Source organism: Poecilia formosa, unplaced genomic scaffold (genome assembly GCF_000485575.1).
Source record: "Poecilia formosa unplaced genomic scaffold, Poecilia_formosa-5.1.2 Scaffold14, whole genome shotgun sequence".
NCBI classification, from domain to species: Eukaryota; Metazoa; Chordata; class Actinopteri; order Cyprinodontiformes; family Poeciliidae; genus Poecilia; species Poecilia formosa.
This window is the reverse complement of record NW_006799953.1, coordinates 486,237-504,700: the sequence shown is the minus strand read 5'-3', so window position 1 is coordinate 504,700 and position 18,464 is coordinate 486,237. Positions and strand designations below refer to the sequence as shown.

The 18,464-nt window shown below is 42.6% G+C and overlaps 1 protein-coding gene across 2 annotated transcripts in view; it reads right to left on the bottom strand.

Annotated features, from left to right (window-relative positions):
- The window catches only part of fam222ba (family with sequence similarity 222 member Ba), a 51,000-nt gene that overhangs the window by 9,915 nt on the left and 22,621 nt on the right, over positions 1 to 18,464 (bottom strand). For both annotated transcript variants that reach the window (XM_007545797.2, XM_016668248.1), the window contains exon 2: positions 6,371 to 6,498. In XM_007545797.2, coding sequence (XP_007545859.1) covers positions 6,371 to 6,452 — 82 coding nt within the window. In that variant the 5' untranslated portion in view covers positions 6,453 to 6,498. The remainder of the gene's footprint in view (positions 1 to 6,370; positions 6,499 to 18,464) is intronic.

The following is an 18,464-nucleotide window of genomic DNA, read 5'->3' as shown; positions in this document are numbered from 1 at the left end:
AAAATGAGGTTGATAGGTTTAATTTATCGTGCGATTAATTGATTTATCATTTACAGCAACAGGCCTACTTGCACTCTTTCATCACCCCTGTCACCTTTAACAGAACCTGACTGTCTTGTTTGACAAAATCTGGATTGTTTTATCCTCGTTAAGTTGATTTGGATAAAAGCATTTGCAAAATACAAAACTGTCAACTAATTGGTTTACATCATGGAACAAAGAAAGAAAAAGACTGATTTCTCGTGATGATCTCATGAAACCTCTTTTCCATGTGTGAAACAAAGTAGTGATTTTTGGTTTTCCCCTGAAATTTTGCTAAAATCCTGAGGTGGGATTCCTGTGAAAGCATGTATGATCTTAACTGTGTGTATGACATTAAATCCCTATTCAGTACAAATAAGATGGAAACAAAAGACTGACAAAGTGAATTACAGTGGAAAATGATCATGCTAGTGGCTTGACATGTTACCGCCTTAAAATATGCAACAGAGTGGACAAATCATTGCCCAAAGTCAGCCTTTAACTGTGACTAAAATGGATCTCTTGCTGGTTAGATCAGCAAAAACTCCTGTCGGCAGCCGATATATCCTCTACCAAACAAATGTAGCTCATTAGAAATAACCTGAAACCTGGATTATTTGAAGAGCTACGAGCATGAAGGGAAGGTTAATGAGGAATACGGGGGAAAACATGTTGGTGACTGCTAGTGGCATGGAGCATATTATCTCTCAGATCTCCAGCTAAGTACGTTGCCAAGGAGGAAGCGGGGGAAAAAAGGGCCCACTCTGGCCAAGCGCTAATTATCCCACTGCTAGAGAGCTGATTGGAACACAAGTGCACAGTCAGCAGGCACTAATTAGGGTTTCTTTTATTCAAACTACTGTTTTTATTGAGAAAGGTTTAAGCAGCAGGGAAGCGGGAGCTCGTGCTGCTGGAAATTGCAGTTTTCGCACATGAGCAGGAAATTAGAACTGAAGGCTCTGTGTCAAATTAGACAAGTGGTATTTTTTTGTTTGTGGGTAGAGGAGGAGGGGGCATTTCACATGAAACCTCTTCCTGCCTACTTTTTGCACTTTTGAGGAAGCTGATACCAATAGAGCAATATAACCTTTATAAATAAACAAGACCAAGAAGGGGAAAAAATAGTTGGTCGATCAGTAGTGCCTAAGAAGCGGCCCAGCTGCGTTCCATTTGTTCTGCCTATAAGAACCGAGGAACAAGAGCCACTTCAAGGCTCTCGAGTCTTCCTGAGAGGAAAATGGGCCGTTTTCTTCACTTGATATACTCCTCCGACAGCCTTTACACTTTACAGCCATCATCTGTTAACAGTCACTCCCTGATGATAAATAGAGCAGTTGCTCTGGCCTTGTCTCTGACAGCAGCCCACAAGCTTGTAACTTTAAACGACTCTCACGTCCCCAGATTCAGTCGCAGCAGAAGAGGCCGGCTGGTCGGCCGAGCGACGCGGAGCACTTAGAGCGAAGGGTTCAACAACAAGATTCATTTGCTGATTCAGTCTGTTTTAAAACCTGCTGGCAGTTTTGGTTCACACATTTTCCTCTGCAAGTAAGAGATGAGAAGTCTGAGCAAAGAGCACGTTGTTAAACCCTGCAATCTTTTGTGCCTACATGTTTATGAATCAATGTTCCCTTTTGTAGGAGAATCACGTCTCGTCTTACTACCTAGTCATTTGCCCTCTCTAAGGGAATCTTCTCCAACAAGCACCTCAAATTCAGGCCTCAGCCAATTTTTTATTTTTTTTATATAATGTCAGTAAATTATACATTTCCAAGTGTCGTCAGCACCTGGTGACCGCCAATCAAACTCAATTTGCTTTGAGTCTTAAAAATCTTGGTTTAATCAAAATCTGAGCATCGGACTTTACCACGAATCCAAAGTAATTTAAGTCCATTCGAGAATTGAGGTGAACATTTTTACTGATCAAAGTCAATATTTGGTAGAACTAATCTTGAAGCAATAAGCCAATTAATCGCATAAGCTCAATAATTTCCATTTCACTGAATTATTTATTATTGATATTTAAAATGGCTGCCAGTTCCAGTGTTAAATGTTCATTAAGAGTTGATGTTTATTCATCTTTGAAGGGACACATTTGCATTATTATGGCTTTATCATTTTATTAACTGAAAATGATCAACAATATTATCGTTTATTGCAATAGCCTATGGGACAATTTATCATCCAGTGAAATTAGTTATTGTGACAGGAGTAGGTAGAATCGCCATTTACGTCAATTCCAGCAGAGACATAGGTGATACCACAGCTTCCTGTCAGTAGTAGAAGGTCTGCTTGCTTCTCTACCACCTTTGGACATTCGGAGATAAGAGTTTCTCCATCCTTATTGGCAAAAGTTCAGGATCACTCAGATTGGTTGGAGAGCATCTACGAACGCCTCTTGCCAGAGATTATCAAGTAGATTTAAATGTGGACTTTGACTGGGCCATCCACACATAGAATGCTTTCATCTAATCAGTTCCAGTAAGAATCACGGTCTTACTGGAACATGAATCTCACAGTCTAATGTGTTTACCAGTTCATAACAGTTTTTCCCCCCAGCATTGCCCTTTATTTAACCATTTCCCTCTGACCAGCTTTCCTGATGTGGTAGAAAAGCCTTCCCAAAGAATGATATTTCCATTACCGTGTTACAGGGTGATGTGTAGTGCTGGTTTTCCACCACAGGCAGGGTTCTGTGTGTCGACCCAAAAAAAAAAAAAAAAAAAAAAGCTGAACCTTCGTCCACATTGGCTGTGTCCCCTACATGCATTGTGGCAAACTTCAAACAGGAATTAAAACAATCGGTTTCCTTGTTACTTTTCCATTACGGCCAGATTTCTGGTCTGTAAGACCCTTCTAATCAACAGACACCCCACCTAACAGGTGAATCCCTACATAACTCCTAATGATCCCTACAGCGTCTGATCCTCACAGATCCATTACTTTAACTACGGCGTCCCCCAAGGCTCCATTTTAGGTCCTTTACTTTTTAATTTGTACATGTTGCCTCTTGGTGGAGTCATTAGGAACCATAGAATCAGCTTCAGTTATGGTGATGACACTCAGCTATGCATCTCATTGTGTTAGGACGACCCCCAGCCAATCACTGCACATTTTTTATTTGCATTTCAGACAAAGACCTGGATGGCACAGAATTTTCTCCTGCTCAACCAGGACAAAAGATAAGTTTTAATCATCATCAGAAGGACATCATTCAAAAATACAAACTGCATCTTTTAAACCTTCAAACCAAGTCAGAAGCCTGGGCGTACTTCTTGACTGAGCTCACTTTTATTCCACATATTAAACAAATTGTTAAAACAGGATTTTATCATCTAAAAAAATATAGCCAGAGTTCAGCCTACTCCCTCCGTTGACTGATGATTATTTCCAGTCGTATAGACTATTGTAACGCCCTGCTTTCTGGTCTCCCAAAAAAAGCCTTCAGCTGAAACTCTGCAGCTCGAGTGCTAACCAAGACCAGAAGGCAGGCTCGCATCACACCCGTTTTAAAATCACTGCATTGCCTTCCAGTACGTCCCAGGACTGATTTTAAGATTGGTTTACTGGTTTTTAAATGTCTTAATGGTCTTGCACTGTATTATCTTGCAGACCTGATGAGCCCTTGCGAACCCCAAGGTCCTCTGGCACTGGACTATTAACAATTCCCAGAGTCAGAACACAGACTTATGGTGAGGCTTCTTTCCAGTATTATGGACCCCGTTTGTGGAACGGCCTGCCAGAGAACCTGCAGAAAATGTTTGCTGTCTTTAAGAGCAACTCAAGACTCGACTTTTTAAATGCATTTCCTGAACTGAATCATTTCTGCTTAGTCTGTGTGTTTTCCATGCAGTTGTGTGTTTTTCCATGTGGGGTTGGGCTGGGTAATTGTTTTTGTTTGCTTTTATTGATCTGTACAGCACTTTGAGCTGCTTTTAGTATGAAGGGTGCTTTATAGATAAAATTAATTGATCTAATCCAGAGTTACCATTGGTCAAAAGGTTAGCATTAGGTCAACGCTACAATAGTTTTGAAACCCTGGGGTACTGGAGACTTTATCCCTGGAATTGGTTGTAATGGTCACATTGTAGGTATGATGCATCTGTACCAACGAGAGACTGAGTTATGTGGACTGAGAACGAAGACGCTAACACAGCGGACGCGAGCTACAGGTGCTGGGTCCGACGCCGCACAATAGCTCTGAGTGAACCGAATTTTTCTTAGGCTCTTTGATAAAACAATTAAGAGCGAATGAAACGGGATCCGTGTCTTTTCATGTAGCAGCGTCTGTTTGAAGAACAGATGAAAAGGAGAGAGCATTATAAAAGTAAAAGGGACAGAAAAATGGAGCGAAATTGCACTTCTTGGAATCGCCGCGCTACTCGCGTCTCTCACTCCATCACGTAAATGCATTACAGTGTTGGGCAAGAAAAAACAAAATGAACTCCAGTTGTGCTCAGATGTGTCTTGGTGTGTCAGAAATGAAGAAAGAGCAGAGAAACAGTCTGGGCTGATGGCTGCGCCGTGTCACAGGGCTGCCTGAGAGAGGCAACAGACGCCGGCACTTAGCAGACTCCCTCATGCTCGCTGATCTCCTGGGGGTTGGCTGATTACTGTGATTCTGAAATTACAGTCTTGATGAGCGGGAGCATTTCAGAAAAAAAATGCTGGAATGGAATAGAAATGGGTCAGGCTGGGACTGAGCTTCCACTCAAACTTGGATGGGAAGAAAAGGAGACTGTGATAAGGTGAAGCTGGAAAACGTAAAGGATCGTAATCATTTTGGTTTTATTGTGATATGATCAGACGTTTCTTTGATGAAATATATGTTTATATATAATGACGAAGTATAAGGCCATACTTTGAAAAAATAAAGAATAAAAGAGAATAAAGTCATAATATTACGAGAATAAAGCCATGCGAAAATAAAGCTGGAAAAATATGAGAATAAATTGATATTTCAAGAAAATCGTCAGTTTTAGGAGAATAGAGTCATAATATTCCACAAATAAAGCTGAAATAATAAGGATAAAGTCATAATATTTCAAACCCAAAGTTGCTCAAGAATAAAGTAATACAAAAATAAAGTTGAAATATCACAAGAATACAGTTATGTTATGACTTCGTTCTCATATTGTGACTTTATTCTCGTACAATTTTATTCTTGTAATTGAATTTTAACCCTTTCATGCATGAATGATGATACTTTGTGTCAGGATTTTTTTCAATTTTTTTTCATTTTAAGGCAAAAAAAAAAAAAGGTAGGAAAAATATTTGTAAAAAAATATATATATTTTTAGGTGATCAATTGTAATTTTCTCCAAATACAAAGTTATTTGAAAAATACATCAGCAGTATTATTCTCTAGGGGTTATCTGATATCAATTTTTTTTTTTTTACCTGCCAGAGTCGTCTACAGTAGAAGGAGGGACCGGGTCGGTCGGCGTGCTTTTTTGTCTGTCAGCCATGTTGGATTTAACTAAAATAATTTCTTACATTTGCAGCTGATGGCCAGTCATTGATGGTGTATTTTATGATGCATTAGTGTCCACTTCAGTGGTCTGTGTGCATTTATAACATAAAAATCCACAAGAAGCACAAGAACATGGCTTTTAGACAGCTGTCCGTTGTAGTGACCACTATGCATGAAAGGGTTAATATTTCCTTAGCCTGGCCCTAATACTCTGTCGTAATATAGAAATTAAACCATAAAAGCTGTATTTTTGCAAGCAGCTCAAAATAAAACTTCAACACTTCATTTGTTTCGATTATGCGTTCACCACTCGCTAAGAGTCGGCCTCTGCTCTTAGTGACCTTAGCTTCTCCATTTGCACTGCTGGCTGGTAATGCTCAAAAAGTCTCTAGTTTGTCAGCAGTCGGGTAGTAAAACTCAAACACATTTAATTCAGCTGCCAGGCACTGACAAGTCTGCTGTTAAACCAGGGCAGCAGATTGCATCTTAAATTCATTCGCATTACAAGATCAGCGGGGCAAAACCACTCAGCCGCAATCTGTCTGCAAGTCTGACAGTAACCGACTCTTCCTGATGGTGAAAATTAGGCGAGATGGCTGTGTTTAACACTCTGCCGCGACGGCTGCGTTCTGGTAAAGCACGCAGGGCCACGCTGTTGTGACAGACACGTCTTCGCGGGGGACGAGGGAGAGGGGCGGGGAGCTAGTTCATCAGCAAATTAATGGCGCAGTTCATCCTAATTTCCCTTGACAGATTTGCGCTCGAGAACAAAAATATTCCCCCGCGAGTGGAAAAAAAAGAAAAAGAGCTGGAGATGTAGAATTTTATCTGCTTGCATTATGATTGTGATTGTGTGTGCGTCCTGAGATCAGTACTTACATTTCTGCGGTCCAGTGTTCATCTGCGTGTGGGGGAGAAGCTGGAGGGGGAGGTCACCTGGCCCTGGCAGACAGGCCAGCATTTCACACAGACACTAATGCAACATGGGACACGCACTTCTCCTCACACTGCACAGAGAGAGAGAGGGAGAGAGAGAGAGAGGGGAGAGGTCAGACATAACTGCGAGGCAGCACATGGTGCGTGGCGATACAGAGCCTGGGTCTGGACTAATAGAAGTCTGGAGCTGCTCCCTGGAGGCACAGGGCCGGGGAGGACATAGTTAGCTTTCAATTAGAAACTGATTCACACCTGCAGCATCAGGTAAGGTGACATTTGAAGCCAATAACAACTTCAATTAAACATCAAACAGCTGAAGTGAAACGGGCAGACTGGGCCTGAGGGACTGGCTGTTTTAAATCGACCCAGTCTGCCTGCCTTCTCCTTCGACTCGCCCTGCATGCAAGCTAGTCAGACCCCGCTACCTGCGCTTTACCTCTGCACCCGGCGCAGACCACGGCGGGAGAAATCACTCACTCAGGTAGATCGTCCGGCAAAGTTTCCACATCTTCAACAGACTTCAGTGGATTTTATTTGGTTTCTGTACATTTGTGATCGCCGCCCTCAACTTTGACACCCCTCAATAAATTCTGCTGGAGCCAGTTTCCTTTAGAGGTCGTCCAATCAATAAACTGAAGGTTTTAGGCGAGGTTTAAAACAGTACGAGTGTTTGGAAAACTTAACACTATATCCAGGGTTAGTACACGTTTCCCACAGTAAAATTCAAGAACTTTCTAAGCATTTTGAAGGTAAATTTTCACACCTTTCCAGCACCACACAACAGTACGAGTGAACTAAAATAAAGTGTCAATTCATTATCATGCGATACAATTAATTACTGTGATAATATTTTATACTGTACACCAGGGACAAAATAAGCTAACATATAACCAACTTATAATCTCTCACAACTCAATGGTCTAGAAGAGTTACAAAAAAGTCTAAAATATTCCCGCAAATGGAAATAATTTTGGAAATTTTAACTGACTAAAAACAAGAGAAACTGTCGGATTTCAGTTCAGGTAGTGAGAAAAAAAAAAATGTGTGTCTTTATCTTCAAATATCTACTTTCAACTACAAATAACGCTAAAACCTTAAAAACACCTACTTTGAAATTCAAGCATTTATGAAACTTTCAAGCCTCCAGTCAAACCCAAAAATGTCTCCATCATGAAACATTGCAGCATCATGAAGTGGCGATACCTTTGCTCAAAAAGGAAGCTGATGAAAAGATGAATGGAGCTCAATGCAGAGCAACACTGGAAGCAAACTTGTTAGAAGCTGCAAAAAGCTTGAGACTTATCCACAAGTAGCCAGGTCTGCAGTCAAACAAATATTTCCTCCACGTCGTTTTAAAAATGCTGCACCCACAGCGTCCGTCTCAGGAGAGTTTCCATCCACATAAACCCACACGAATCTGCCTCAGTGTTTTAAACATGCCAAACAGGTAGGGGGCAGTGTAGCACAACGCTAAAACCTGTCAGCCAATCAGACAGCTTCAGAACAACCAAACTTCCTGTTAGGAATTAAACATGACGCTCATTTGTGTGGACAGATACTTTTAAACAGTGCATTAGAATCTAAAGCTAAACACCATGTCGACTGGGAGTTGTGCTAAAACATATGTTTATATATTGGTGCATTATTTGTTTCAGACTGTAATGCGCAAGACCGTAAAAATCTCTTCTTATGAACACAACGCCAACACAAATATGGAGCTTTCTCATATCTCCACTGTTTTCAGTGATGCGACAGAAAGATGTGGATGAAAGGCCAAAACGCATAAAACTGAATTTCTTTTCCCAGGTATCCAGCTAGGCCCAAGGAGGAGGTTCCTGTTCCAGCTGATCAACAACTCTAAACATATGGGTGGGTGGCGTGTCAGTATTACATCATCAACAGTAAGGAAAGCACAGAGACGGTGGGATCCTCTAAAGGGCAGATTCTATGCATTTAGATTTCATTTTTAGGATTGGAAAACGTTTGCATTTGCTTGAGAGAATATTTCTGAAAGACCTGGAGGATCTCCAGATCTAAAAGAGACCTTTGTTTTAGGGACATAAAATCAGTGGAGTTAACGTCAGGAAAATAGAGGACAGCTGTAGCTCCTATAAATGTCAGCCACGTCGTACAATAACTCGGTACGGGAAGGAAAGCCGAATAGTTAGCCATGCTCCACTTGGCTTGCCGCTGTATTCCAAACACAACAGATGCTTGCTTAATCAGCACCGGGAGAACAGTCAGGGAGCAAATTAAGTCTACAGAGTCCGTGCCCTCCCCGTTAGCTGTGTGGCATCAGAGGAGGGCGGCAAGTGTGCGCAGACAAAAAGCTTCTATGAGAGAGGCAATTACCAACAAAACAACCTTGGCATGCCTGCCTGCCGCAGGGTGATGGCTTAAAAGTGTCTTCCCACCCGCAGGGAGGATAGACAAGAGGAGGAAAGAGTGACAAAGCCGGAGAGAAAGGTGGCAAGACTGAAAGACGGGTGGCTCCAAAAGAAAAAAAAAACAGGAGCTCAAAAAGGTCAGGATGACAGCTCATTTAAATCCTCCCAGTGAGAGAAGAAAAACAAGGCTTAATGAAGCTGCCAGTAATACACAGATACCTGAGGGCGTTGCACCTCGGGGTGCAGCAGGGGCACAGTGGCAAAGGGGAGGCAGGGAGAAAATGGTGGGTGGTTAGCAGTGGGTGGCGGAGCTGCTGTCTTCAGACGGATCTGGGAGCCTTGGAGGTGCTGCATCACCTTCTCCGTTCCCCTGATCCTCCGCCGCTCCAGCCTGGACGGCCATATGGCGGCGATCCCTGCCCTCGATACGGCGCGTCACCATGCATTAACTCTAATTGGCCTGATATGTTATTCTTTTTTTTCCCCCTCCGGCCTTGGAGGGGTTTTTAGGTACACGGAGCCTTGATGTCAGCAGGCAGGATTTCCAGCACTCGTTTATCTGGTTGCCAAGATTTTGCACAAAGATAACAGCAATCTCTCTGACAACAGGCAGATTCAGGGGTGGAGGAGAGCGGAGTATCAGACGGATCAGAGTCTGTTTTTCAAAGCTTCCAGAAGCGAAAAAAGAAAAACAAAACAAAAAAAAACTGTCGCACAGCAGAAATGATGCGGGGACGGAATACAAAATGGTAACGTCTCTACCGGCAATCCAAGGAAAAAAACGTGTTTATCGTATCGTTTATCATTTATCGTGAAAATTTGATTTAATGTCTCAAAATATTTCCAACAGTATGGTCAAAAATGCTATCGTTTGCTCCACGACAGCATCAATAAACGGCAAATTTAAAAATATGATTAAATGCAGCAACTTTGTGCAGCTTAGTGATATTAATCACACTTTTAATTAAGCGGCATCCTGAGGAAACCCATTTCTAATAGGAGTTAGGGGTGAGCAATACTCAACTTTAATTATGATATTTTAATATTGTATTGTAACTCTGCGTCACAGCAATTACAACCCCACAAACACAAATACTGCTCTTAAAAACATTCCTGTTTATAATGTGCTACTTCAGAACAGCAGCCACATAAAGAAGGCTTTGCATCATTAAACTAAACATATTTACTGATTTTAGTCATTTTTTAGCTGTACTGCTATTTGACACTTTCATAAAAAAAAATAAAAAAAAAGAAACACCTGAGAAAATGCAAAAAAAAATACAGACAGTTTTTGGGGGTTTTAAACATCACTGATTGGAAATTATGGCGACGAAGAATCAGAACTACCATCGTGATAATCTTATATAATCTTATAATATTTTCAAGAACTGCATTTGTGTTTGTGGTCTATGAATGTTGTGACATGGAGTCACAGCCACACAGTTACAAATAAAAAAATTAATCTGGCTTTTGTTTTATCACAATCTTTGTCGTAATCACAAAAGGCAACAAAATATCGTGATAAAATTCTAGGTTCATATTGCCACCAAGTACACACACACACACCTCAACACATAAAAACCCCACACATGCAGCAGACTGCCCCCCCGTGCCCTCCTGCTGCCCCACAGCGCCCCTGAATGTCAGAAAACGGTGCGGCGGGGAGCGCAGCGGCAAAGGTCAGTATATGGTAATGCCTGAGCTGACTCTGTGCTTTACAGCGCAGAGGCGGGGGGAGATGAAACCCGACAGACAGCAGCCTGACGTCCGCCGTGACATCAAATCCAGCAGCACACACACACACCCCGAACGAACGCAGGCACTTGCGACAAAGCCACAAACCCCCGCGGAGGCTTTTTAGCGCCGGCTACTTCTCTGTGAAGCTGCTGGTCGACTTGACCCGACAGCCAAATCCAGACGGGAACTCTGCTAGTTATAAACTGCTGACTCCGAGTCCTAATTGGTTTTCGCTAACAGGTATTCGGCTCTGTGTCCTGGTGGCTTTGTGATAGAGAGTCAAGCCCCCACCTGGCATGAGAAGAGACAGAGCCGGGTGTGTGGAGACGCAGCAGGGCCAGCTGGGCAGGCCTGTGGAGTTAAGCCAGGCGGCTCATACTATCAACCTCGCGCAGACAGACACCAGGGGGCTCTGAAAATATTACTTGGGTCCCCACGCCCCCCTGTGACTCGGCAAGCCTCCGCCAGCTACTTATAGAGCTGTAATAAAAGTGTGTGAATAACTGTGGAGCTTCTATTATAGACAAATAAAAGCGAGCAGACGAAAGCAGGACTTGAGCAAGTGATGCACATGGCTTGTGTCATGTGTCAAATTGCTCCCATAAAAGCTGACCTATATTTTCTTTTCATTCCTCGGCGGGGAAGGGAAACTAGAAAGCCAGCTGAAAGTGGGGGGGAAAAAAAAATGGAATAGGAAGAGGATCAGGAGGGATGGAGGCCATTGAGGTGGATTACGGCCATCACTCCCATACTGGACCTCCCAAAGTATTCACACCCCGTTAGTAGTTACAACCACAAGCTCCGTTTCATTGTGTCATTTATGACAACGATCAAAAAGTCGCCTATAAGTGAAGGAAGGAAAATTAAATGTTTTAGTTAAGGATCCACGATGTTACCATCATCGGTCGATGGTAGCTGTAAAATTTTATATCGAACATTCTGTCAAAATAACTCACCGTTGATTTTATATGACTAACCAGTGACAATGATGCCTGCAGCACAGCACAATGCCAAACTTGCACAGTTCGAGTGTTGGCATCGTCTTAGAGAGCAGATGTCATTAATAAATTTGACAAAATACAAGTTGAAAGTGTTACATAATTTTCAGCCTCCTTTTTAACATTTGTATTTGGCAGCTGGCTAAATTGACAAAGATAATGCAGTATTTTAATTCACAGTAGAGAAAGCCAGAAAGTTTCAGGAAGTGGGTACAGGGGGAAAAAAATTATCGGTATTGTATCGGTTATCAGCTAAATTAGTTTTACTACATCGGCATATCAGATATTGACCAAAAATCTAATATTGTGCATCCCTAGTTTTAAGTTTTTTGTAATGAAACAATTGGGGATGTATTGATGGGAAGATTTGGGCCTATACCAATATCCAATAATAGCTCTATAACGGTACATAACCGATATTGCATGTTATACATATTTCACAATCGTTTTGACACGTTGGGGGGAAAAGAAAAAAAAAATGACACTGCTGACTTTACCACCACTTTTCTTCAGTTGAGCATCCCACAATCCTTTGCTGGATCCCTATCACATGACCAACCTCTTCCTCTCCCTCTCCCTTTCCTGAAAACGGCAAATAAATATCAGCCAAGTTTTACTGGACCAATACCAATATATTAAAAAAATAATACCGATGCTAATGCCGATATATCCTGCATCCCTATATAACAAAATTGTTCAAATTTCTTTGTCTTTCACCAGAAACTGCAATTAAAAAAAGCATCAACATTTCTGATTGTAACTTTATAAAATCTTCTCCATCAGGTACTAAAATCACCAAAGAAAGTTAAGAACTGCAAAAGGCAAATTATTGGTTAAAATCTCCCCAAACGGTAATGAATGGGGTCTGTAAAAGAGAAATCAGCTCATTAGGGGAAGATAAATAATATTAGAGGAAAAAAAACAACGAAGGGAGGCAAATTAGGTGGGAACACGTTTGTTTGCCGTTTATTTTTTTCTTTACCAATTATTAGAAAAGGCAATTAGAAGAAGCCAGTCAGCACATTGCACATGACTTGTGCTTATGGCTAAAGTAGAGGAGAGTGGAAGAGTGGAGGAGAAAGCAAGCTGCTGTTATTTTAATTGCATGTTTACCCCCAGGTTATGGGTCTGAAATAGAGCCAAGAAAGGGAAAAAAAAAAAGTATGTAGCTGCCGACATTCAGAGCAACTTCACCGTGTTGATTCTCTCAGGGACAGAGGGAGTGAAATTACTTTTCTTTGCGAGGCGAGTCTCTGAATAGGAGATAAAGAAGAAAAAAGGAGCACGAAGATGAGAACGGCTTTTTACCGTTGAATACTGAGCCAGAGTAGTTTGTCAAAAAGAAATGGTTGAGGGAAGGGAGGGTTCGCCTTGGCTGTCTTGACTGTAGGAAAGAAAATAATTGTTTGTTAAGACCTTCATTAGGCTATTAGGCTTTAGACCGTGAGATTGAGAAGCATTTCTGCTGCTTTGCAGAGGATTGTAGCCAAGTTGCAGCGGGTCATCGCTTCACACAATGCATATTGATGACATCCAGTTTGGGGGGCAGCTCATTGGGGTTTTTTTCAGGCGGGAGATACCCCCTCATCACCCTACGGTGATGGATTAGCAGGAATTTAAAAACAAGACGACCAACGTCAGGTACAGAGTGGGGTAACAATGTTACAATATGACGCAGTGCAATTTCTGCTCAGACGCTTTTACTTCGATGGTTCTAACCAAAATCCAACCAGGCCAATCAATTACACTCAAATCAGCCAATGTCAGAGTCCAAGTGGGGTGTTACATAAAGTCTGAACGATGCCGTTCTGTGAAAGCCTCTGAGCTTTGTTAGAATTAGTGAAGACGAAGAAACAACACAGATCAGGAGCATTTCTGTGGATCATTTTCAAGTTTAGGCCATAAAATAAAATCCCAACATCTCAATAAGCGCAGCTCAGTCCATCTAAAAATGGAAAAAGCACAACAGAAGTGCAAACCTCCCAAAACACAGAGGACACAACAAACAAAGAAAAGGTTAGACCAAAACTCAACTTTCTGGCAAACATCCAGAAACGTTGTGTGGTGGAAAACTAACCACACATCGCCATGAACCAAAGATGTTGACAAGTCATTTCTCCCATGTCCAGGTCAAGTCTCTTGTTACAGATATGAAGCATTGTGTCCTCAAAAACAGGTCACCTGGTCCGCCAACAACAATGCACAGATGGGAAATCAAAGCCAGTTTTGATTGGCTTTAATTAATGTTAATCTAAAAGTAAATGAAAGCCTAAAATCTGCACTGCTCCATACATAAAAAGGCATCTAAAACCTTAGAAACAACCAGAGACTGTGGCAAGTTCACCTTCCAGCAGGACAATGACTCCAAGCTTACCGCCAGGAATACTTTAAATGAAAGCACATTTATTTACTATAGAATGGCCTAGTAAAAGTCCAGACCTGAATAAGGGTAACATTCTATGGCAACTTTTCACTCTCCATCCAATCTACAGCAATATGAGCAAAAACTGTCAGTCTCTATATGTGCAAAGTGGTAGAGCTATACCCCCGAAACACTCGCAGCTGCATTCGCAATGAAACGCGACTCTACAAAGTATTGTGAATTTGAAAAAGTTCAAGTGGTACGGATACTTTTTTGCAAGGCAGTGTAGCGCCTTAATTGAGAGTCAGTAAAATGGTGGTTTCTTGTGTGTCAGGGATAAAACTGTCAAGCAGCGAAACTGCTGCGGTAGTGTGGGAGAGAAGGAAGACAGCTACAGGAAAGCGCTCCTCCAAGGAGGGAGGGGAGTTGGTGAGCGAGCTGGGGAGACGGTGTGAACGCTTCGTAACTGACTGATGAAAAACTGACAGTTCCCAGAGGTGAGGTAGTGGATATGGAGCGGAAAGAGACAGCGTGGCCCTGGAATGCCGTGCAGTCCGACGCTGGAGCAGCAGCGGCGTCGTCGTCGTCTTTTTGCATACGTGGCGGCGTCACGCGTGGAAAGCTGCTTGGAAACTATGAGACTTCTTATCAAACTGACCTCATCCCTCCCCTGCTTTTTTTGGATCAGCAGCTCAGATCCTCATGCATGATGACCGAGTTTCCTCACAGTGGAAAAGATGACGGGAATGATAGCGAGGTGAGCTGATGAGAGGATGAGGCAATGCGTTTTCTGGGCTGGCCTGGCCAGCTCTGCCACATGGTCATTACCAGTCTACCACACCAGCGGTGAAGATGTCCCTTCTTCAGCCTGCGGTTGGCTTCCTAGCAGCCACTTAAGGCGGCCCTGCTTCCTAAAGAGCCCCGCAAATGTGGAAGGCAGCGCCAAGTGTGCTCAGTCATGTCCAGGCCAGCCAAGGTCACGCGGACGGGCAGGGAGCGTTGGCAGTGCCATGAATGCCAAGCGGCCGGGGCCCCCAGACTGCACCGACTGACAGACGTGTTTACACCTGACAGAAAACGGCGTGTGCGCCGGCTGCCAAAACAGAGGCGATCCAGAGCGTGGGGTGCCAGCTTAGTTATTTATTTATCCGCTGCAAATCCATGGAGAGCAGAAGCCGGGCATGTCTCTGTGAGGAAAAAGCCAACCTACTCTGAGACTTGACAGACTTCGACTATTTTAGGGAGGAAGGAAAAAGAAATGAATAAAATAAAAAAAAAGAAAGAAAGAAACGGCTCTCGTGAAGCAACATTAGAAGATTGGGGTTTGATTTAGTCGTAGCGCTTTTCACAACGAGTTCTGATTAAATACAGTCCTTCAATTTAATAAGCCGTTCCACAATCATTCATGATAAGATTAAGATTGGGGGAGGGGGACTGGTCTTCATTATAGCTGATGACAGCTCAGTGCAAACAGCTGGAGACCAGAGGTGCACAGTAGAAGTAGATGCTGAGGATGTCATTCGTTTTCCAGCTGAACAATCAGAAACCAACAGATGGAAGAAATGTAAAACCCAACCTGAAGAATGAAAATCAGAGCAGATCAAACATATTAGGACAGCTTGTGGAGACGTTCATGGTAATCTGGCCCTGCGATCGTACGCTCGGAGCCAGCGCTCATACATATGCGAGAGACGCTGCGCCTTTCATCTCCTCGCTGGTGCCACAGCATCTGTGTTATCTTTACAGATCCTCACATCACACCAGACAACAATGCGCCGGGTCACATTAAGATATGTCAAATGCCAGACGGGTGGGTTTGGTACAGGACTGGAAAACCACGATGAGACTTTTTAATTCTCCATGATCTGATCCTGTAAAAGTACGAACACTGACAGCAGTTCGATTCAACAACACTTTATCCCAGAGTTAAATAATGGTAACTCATAGCATCCAAGTATCTTTGAAAACTTGATGTGGACGGTGACGCTGTGAGAAGGAAGGATATACAGTAGCAGTCGGTCTCTGAGCAACTCTGAAGAAGCCTCTGACTGAAGACTTGCTGTATGGCAGTCTCATGACAGTCAGTCCCACCCAGATTATGTGATTGTTGCGGCACCAGCATATTTACACTCGTGGTGCGTTTAAAGACGGCTTGGAAAATCACGTTACCACATCTTAACGACTAATTAAACAGTTTTAACGGCTGGAAAAAAGTGCGGGAGACGGGGAGCACGAGAGAAGCAGGCAACATCCCAAAAGTATGATGTGCACACAATGGGAAAATCCTACAGCACATCTTAAAATGGTTCCAACAAGAAGAAAGGTAAATGTTACCGTTCAGCGTCACATGCTGTTATTGTGCAGGTTTGACTTTCAAGAGACGTCATGAAACGATAAAATAGAAGCGGCCAAGGAGGTTGGTCAAAATTCAGCCTAGCTGGAATGATTAGGAAATTCAAAACCGTTAAGGTGACTGGTCAGATGGGCAGAGAGACATGAATGTGACCCTTTGCCCTTTATGATCAACGGAAGAGATGGTTTGAGCTTCCATGAAGCCTCCTTTTATACTCCTCTGGGATTCGGTGCTGTAGTTGGGCATCATAACTGTTGAAAAGTGAAAAAATACAAAAATATTGGTTCCAAATATTCAGCCCCTCAAAAAGTGATGAAGTCTAATCAAATCAAAGCCAACATAAGAGTTACTCCAACATGCTGCCACCGTTTTGGATCACCAGACTCTAAATCACCTGCCATGGGAGCTGAGGCAGGTGGTTTTTCAAGTTGCGTGCCTTGTGTGATTACGCTGACAAACTGCAGAGTGATGATTTAAGCAAGACGAGGAAACGTAAAGCAAGCAGACAATCAGGACTTGATTACATTCTGAAAGATACACAGCACATTGCAAAAGTATTCCCACCCCTTGACCTCTTCCACGTTACAACCAGAAACTTCAATGCATCTCATCGGGCTTTTATCAGATAAACCGGCACAAAGCAGGACTTAACTGTGGAGGAAACAAAATTAAATCCGACATTAAACAGAGAATTGGAATAAGATCGTGAACCACAGAAGACAATGTCAAATAACACGTGTCACGTTTCTTTACGAAGTAAGATTGAGCAACACCGACTATAAAAAGGTTTAAAAGCAGATGTCTGAGCTCCTTCTCACTACTCACTGTAAGTGAGGCATGCTTTTTTCCCCCTGCTTAGTGGGAAATGACTCAATGTGCTTCAAGCTAAAGTGAGGTAGTATTGTTCCAGCTGGCGGAAAAAAAAGGGGGGGGAAATGAAGATGGAGTGGTTTGATTTCATTTGTTAGCAGGTGCATCCATTTTGTGTTCTTCCCTATACCCATCTCGCCTCTCTCAGTCAAAGCGCTTATCAGGAACTCGACACCCCGGCGACAAATTGAGCCTGCGATTAAAGGGAGAAAGAGGGGCGCTTTGTTAAGTGCTGCTGATTGGGATCCCAGGCTGGCCTCGCACATGTGAGACGTGTGTTTGTGCATGCATGTATGCCTGGTACGGAGCCAGGAGCCGAGCCGAAACCGCCTCCTCCCCTCCCATTTTCCAGGTGTTCCCACGGCTTACGTTTCTGCTCAGAGTACTCTGCAAACAAGTCCAAATCAATGCAGCTGTTCGTCTGAGTCAGCCCCCTCGGTCGCCCGCATGCGTAGGGAACCGTACAAGCCCCGAGTTCACATAAACAGGAAAAATTAACCTCCTCTGGCATTTCCAGTGCATTCCTATCGACACGTACGCTGTGTTTAGCAGAGGGGGGGGGACGTGGCTCTTTGTTTGTCCCATTCAGACCCATATTATTGACCCAGCCCTGGCCCGTTTGCAAGCATTGGGCTGATTTAAGGTGGGGGGGTGGAGCAGCTCTTCTAGGCAGAACCGTGCAGCGCCGACTCTCACAAATCATCCTAAAAGGGTTTAACACACACACACACACACACACACACACCCCCTCCAGGGTTATATAGGCATTTTGTGAAAGATTTATTCACCGTGTCATTTATAACTGGTGGCCTGTCTGAGTATAAATCAAAGCTTCATGATCAGACATTTCTGGAAAGAAATATGCAATGTGATGCCAAAAAGAAAAATGTATATGTATTTGTTACAAAACATCTGTGGAGTAAGAACTTAAGTGATTTCATCTCATCTGTGAACACCGACCTCTAAAATGCAACATTCTGGCATATAAAGAGTAATTTTATCTAGGGCTGAACCAATTAATTGGATCAATCATGATCAATTATTGAAACAATCGTCAACTAATTTAGCAATCAATTAATTCTTAGCTTTAGCATAATGACTCTGGAAAAGGTAATTTGCATTTCCATGTTCAGTGCAGTTGTTAACCCGAAACTGTACAAATATATACGTTTTGCATTCAAGATACAAAAAAACTCCAAAAAAAAAAAAAACCTGTCTATAAATATTTTCTACCCAAATAGGCAATAAAATGCTTATTTTTATTTAAAAATGGAATTTAATTACTTCATATATATTTTTGTGCATCTCCAATGTTGTATTAAAAAAGTTT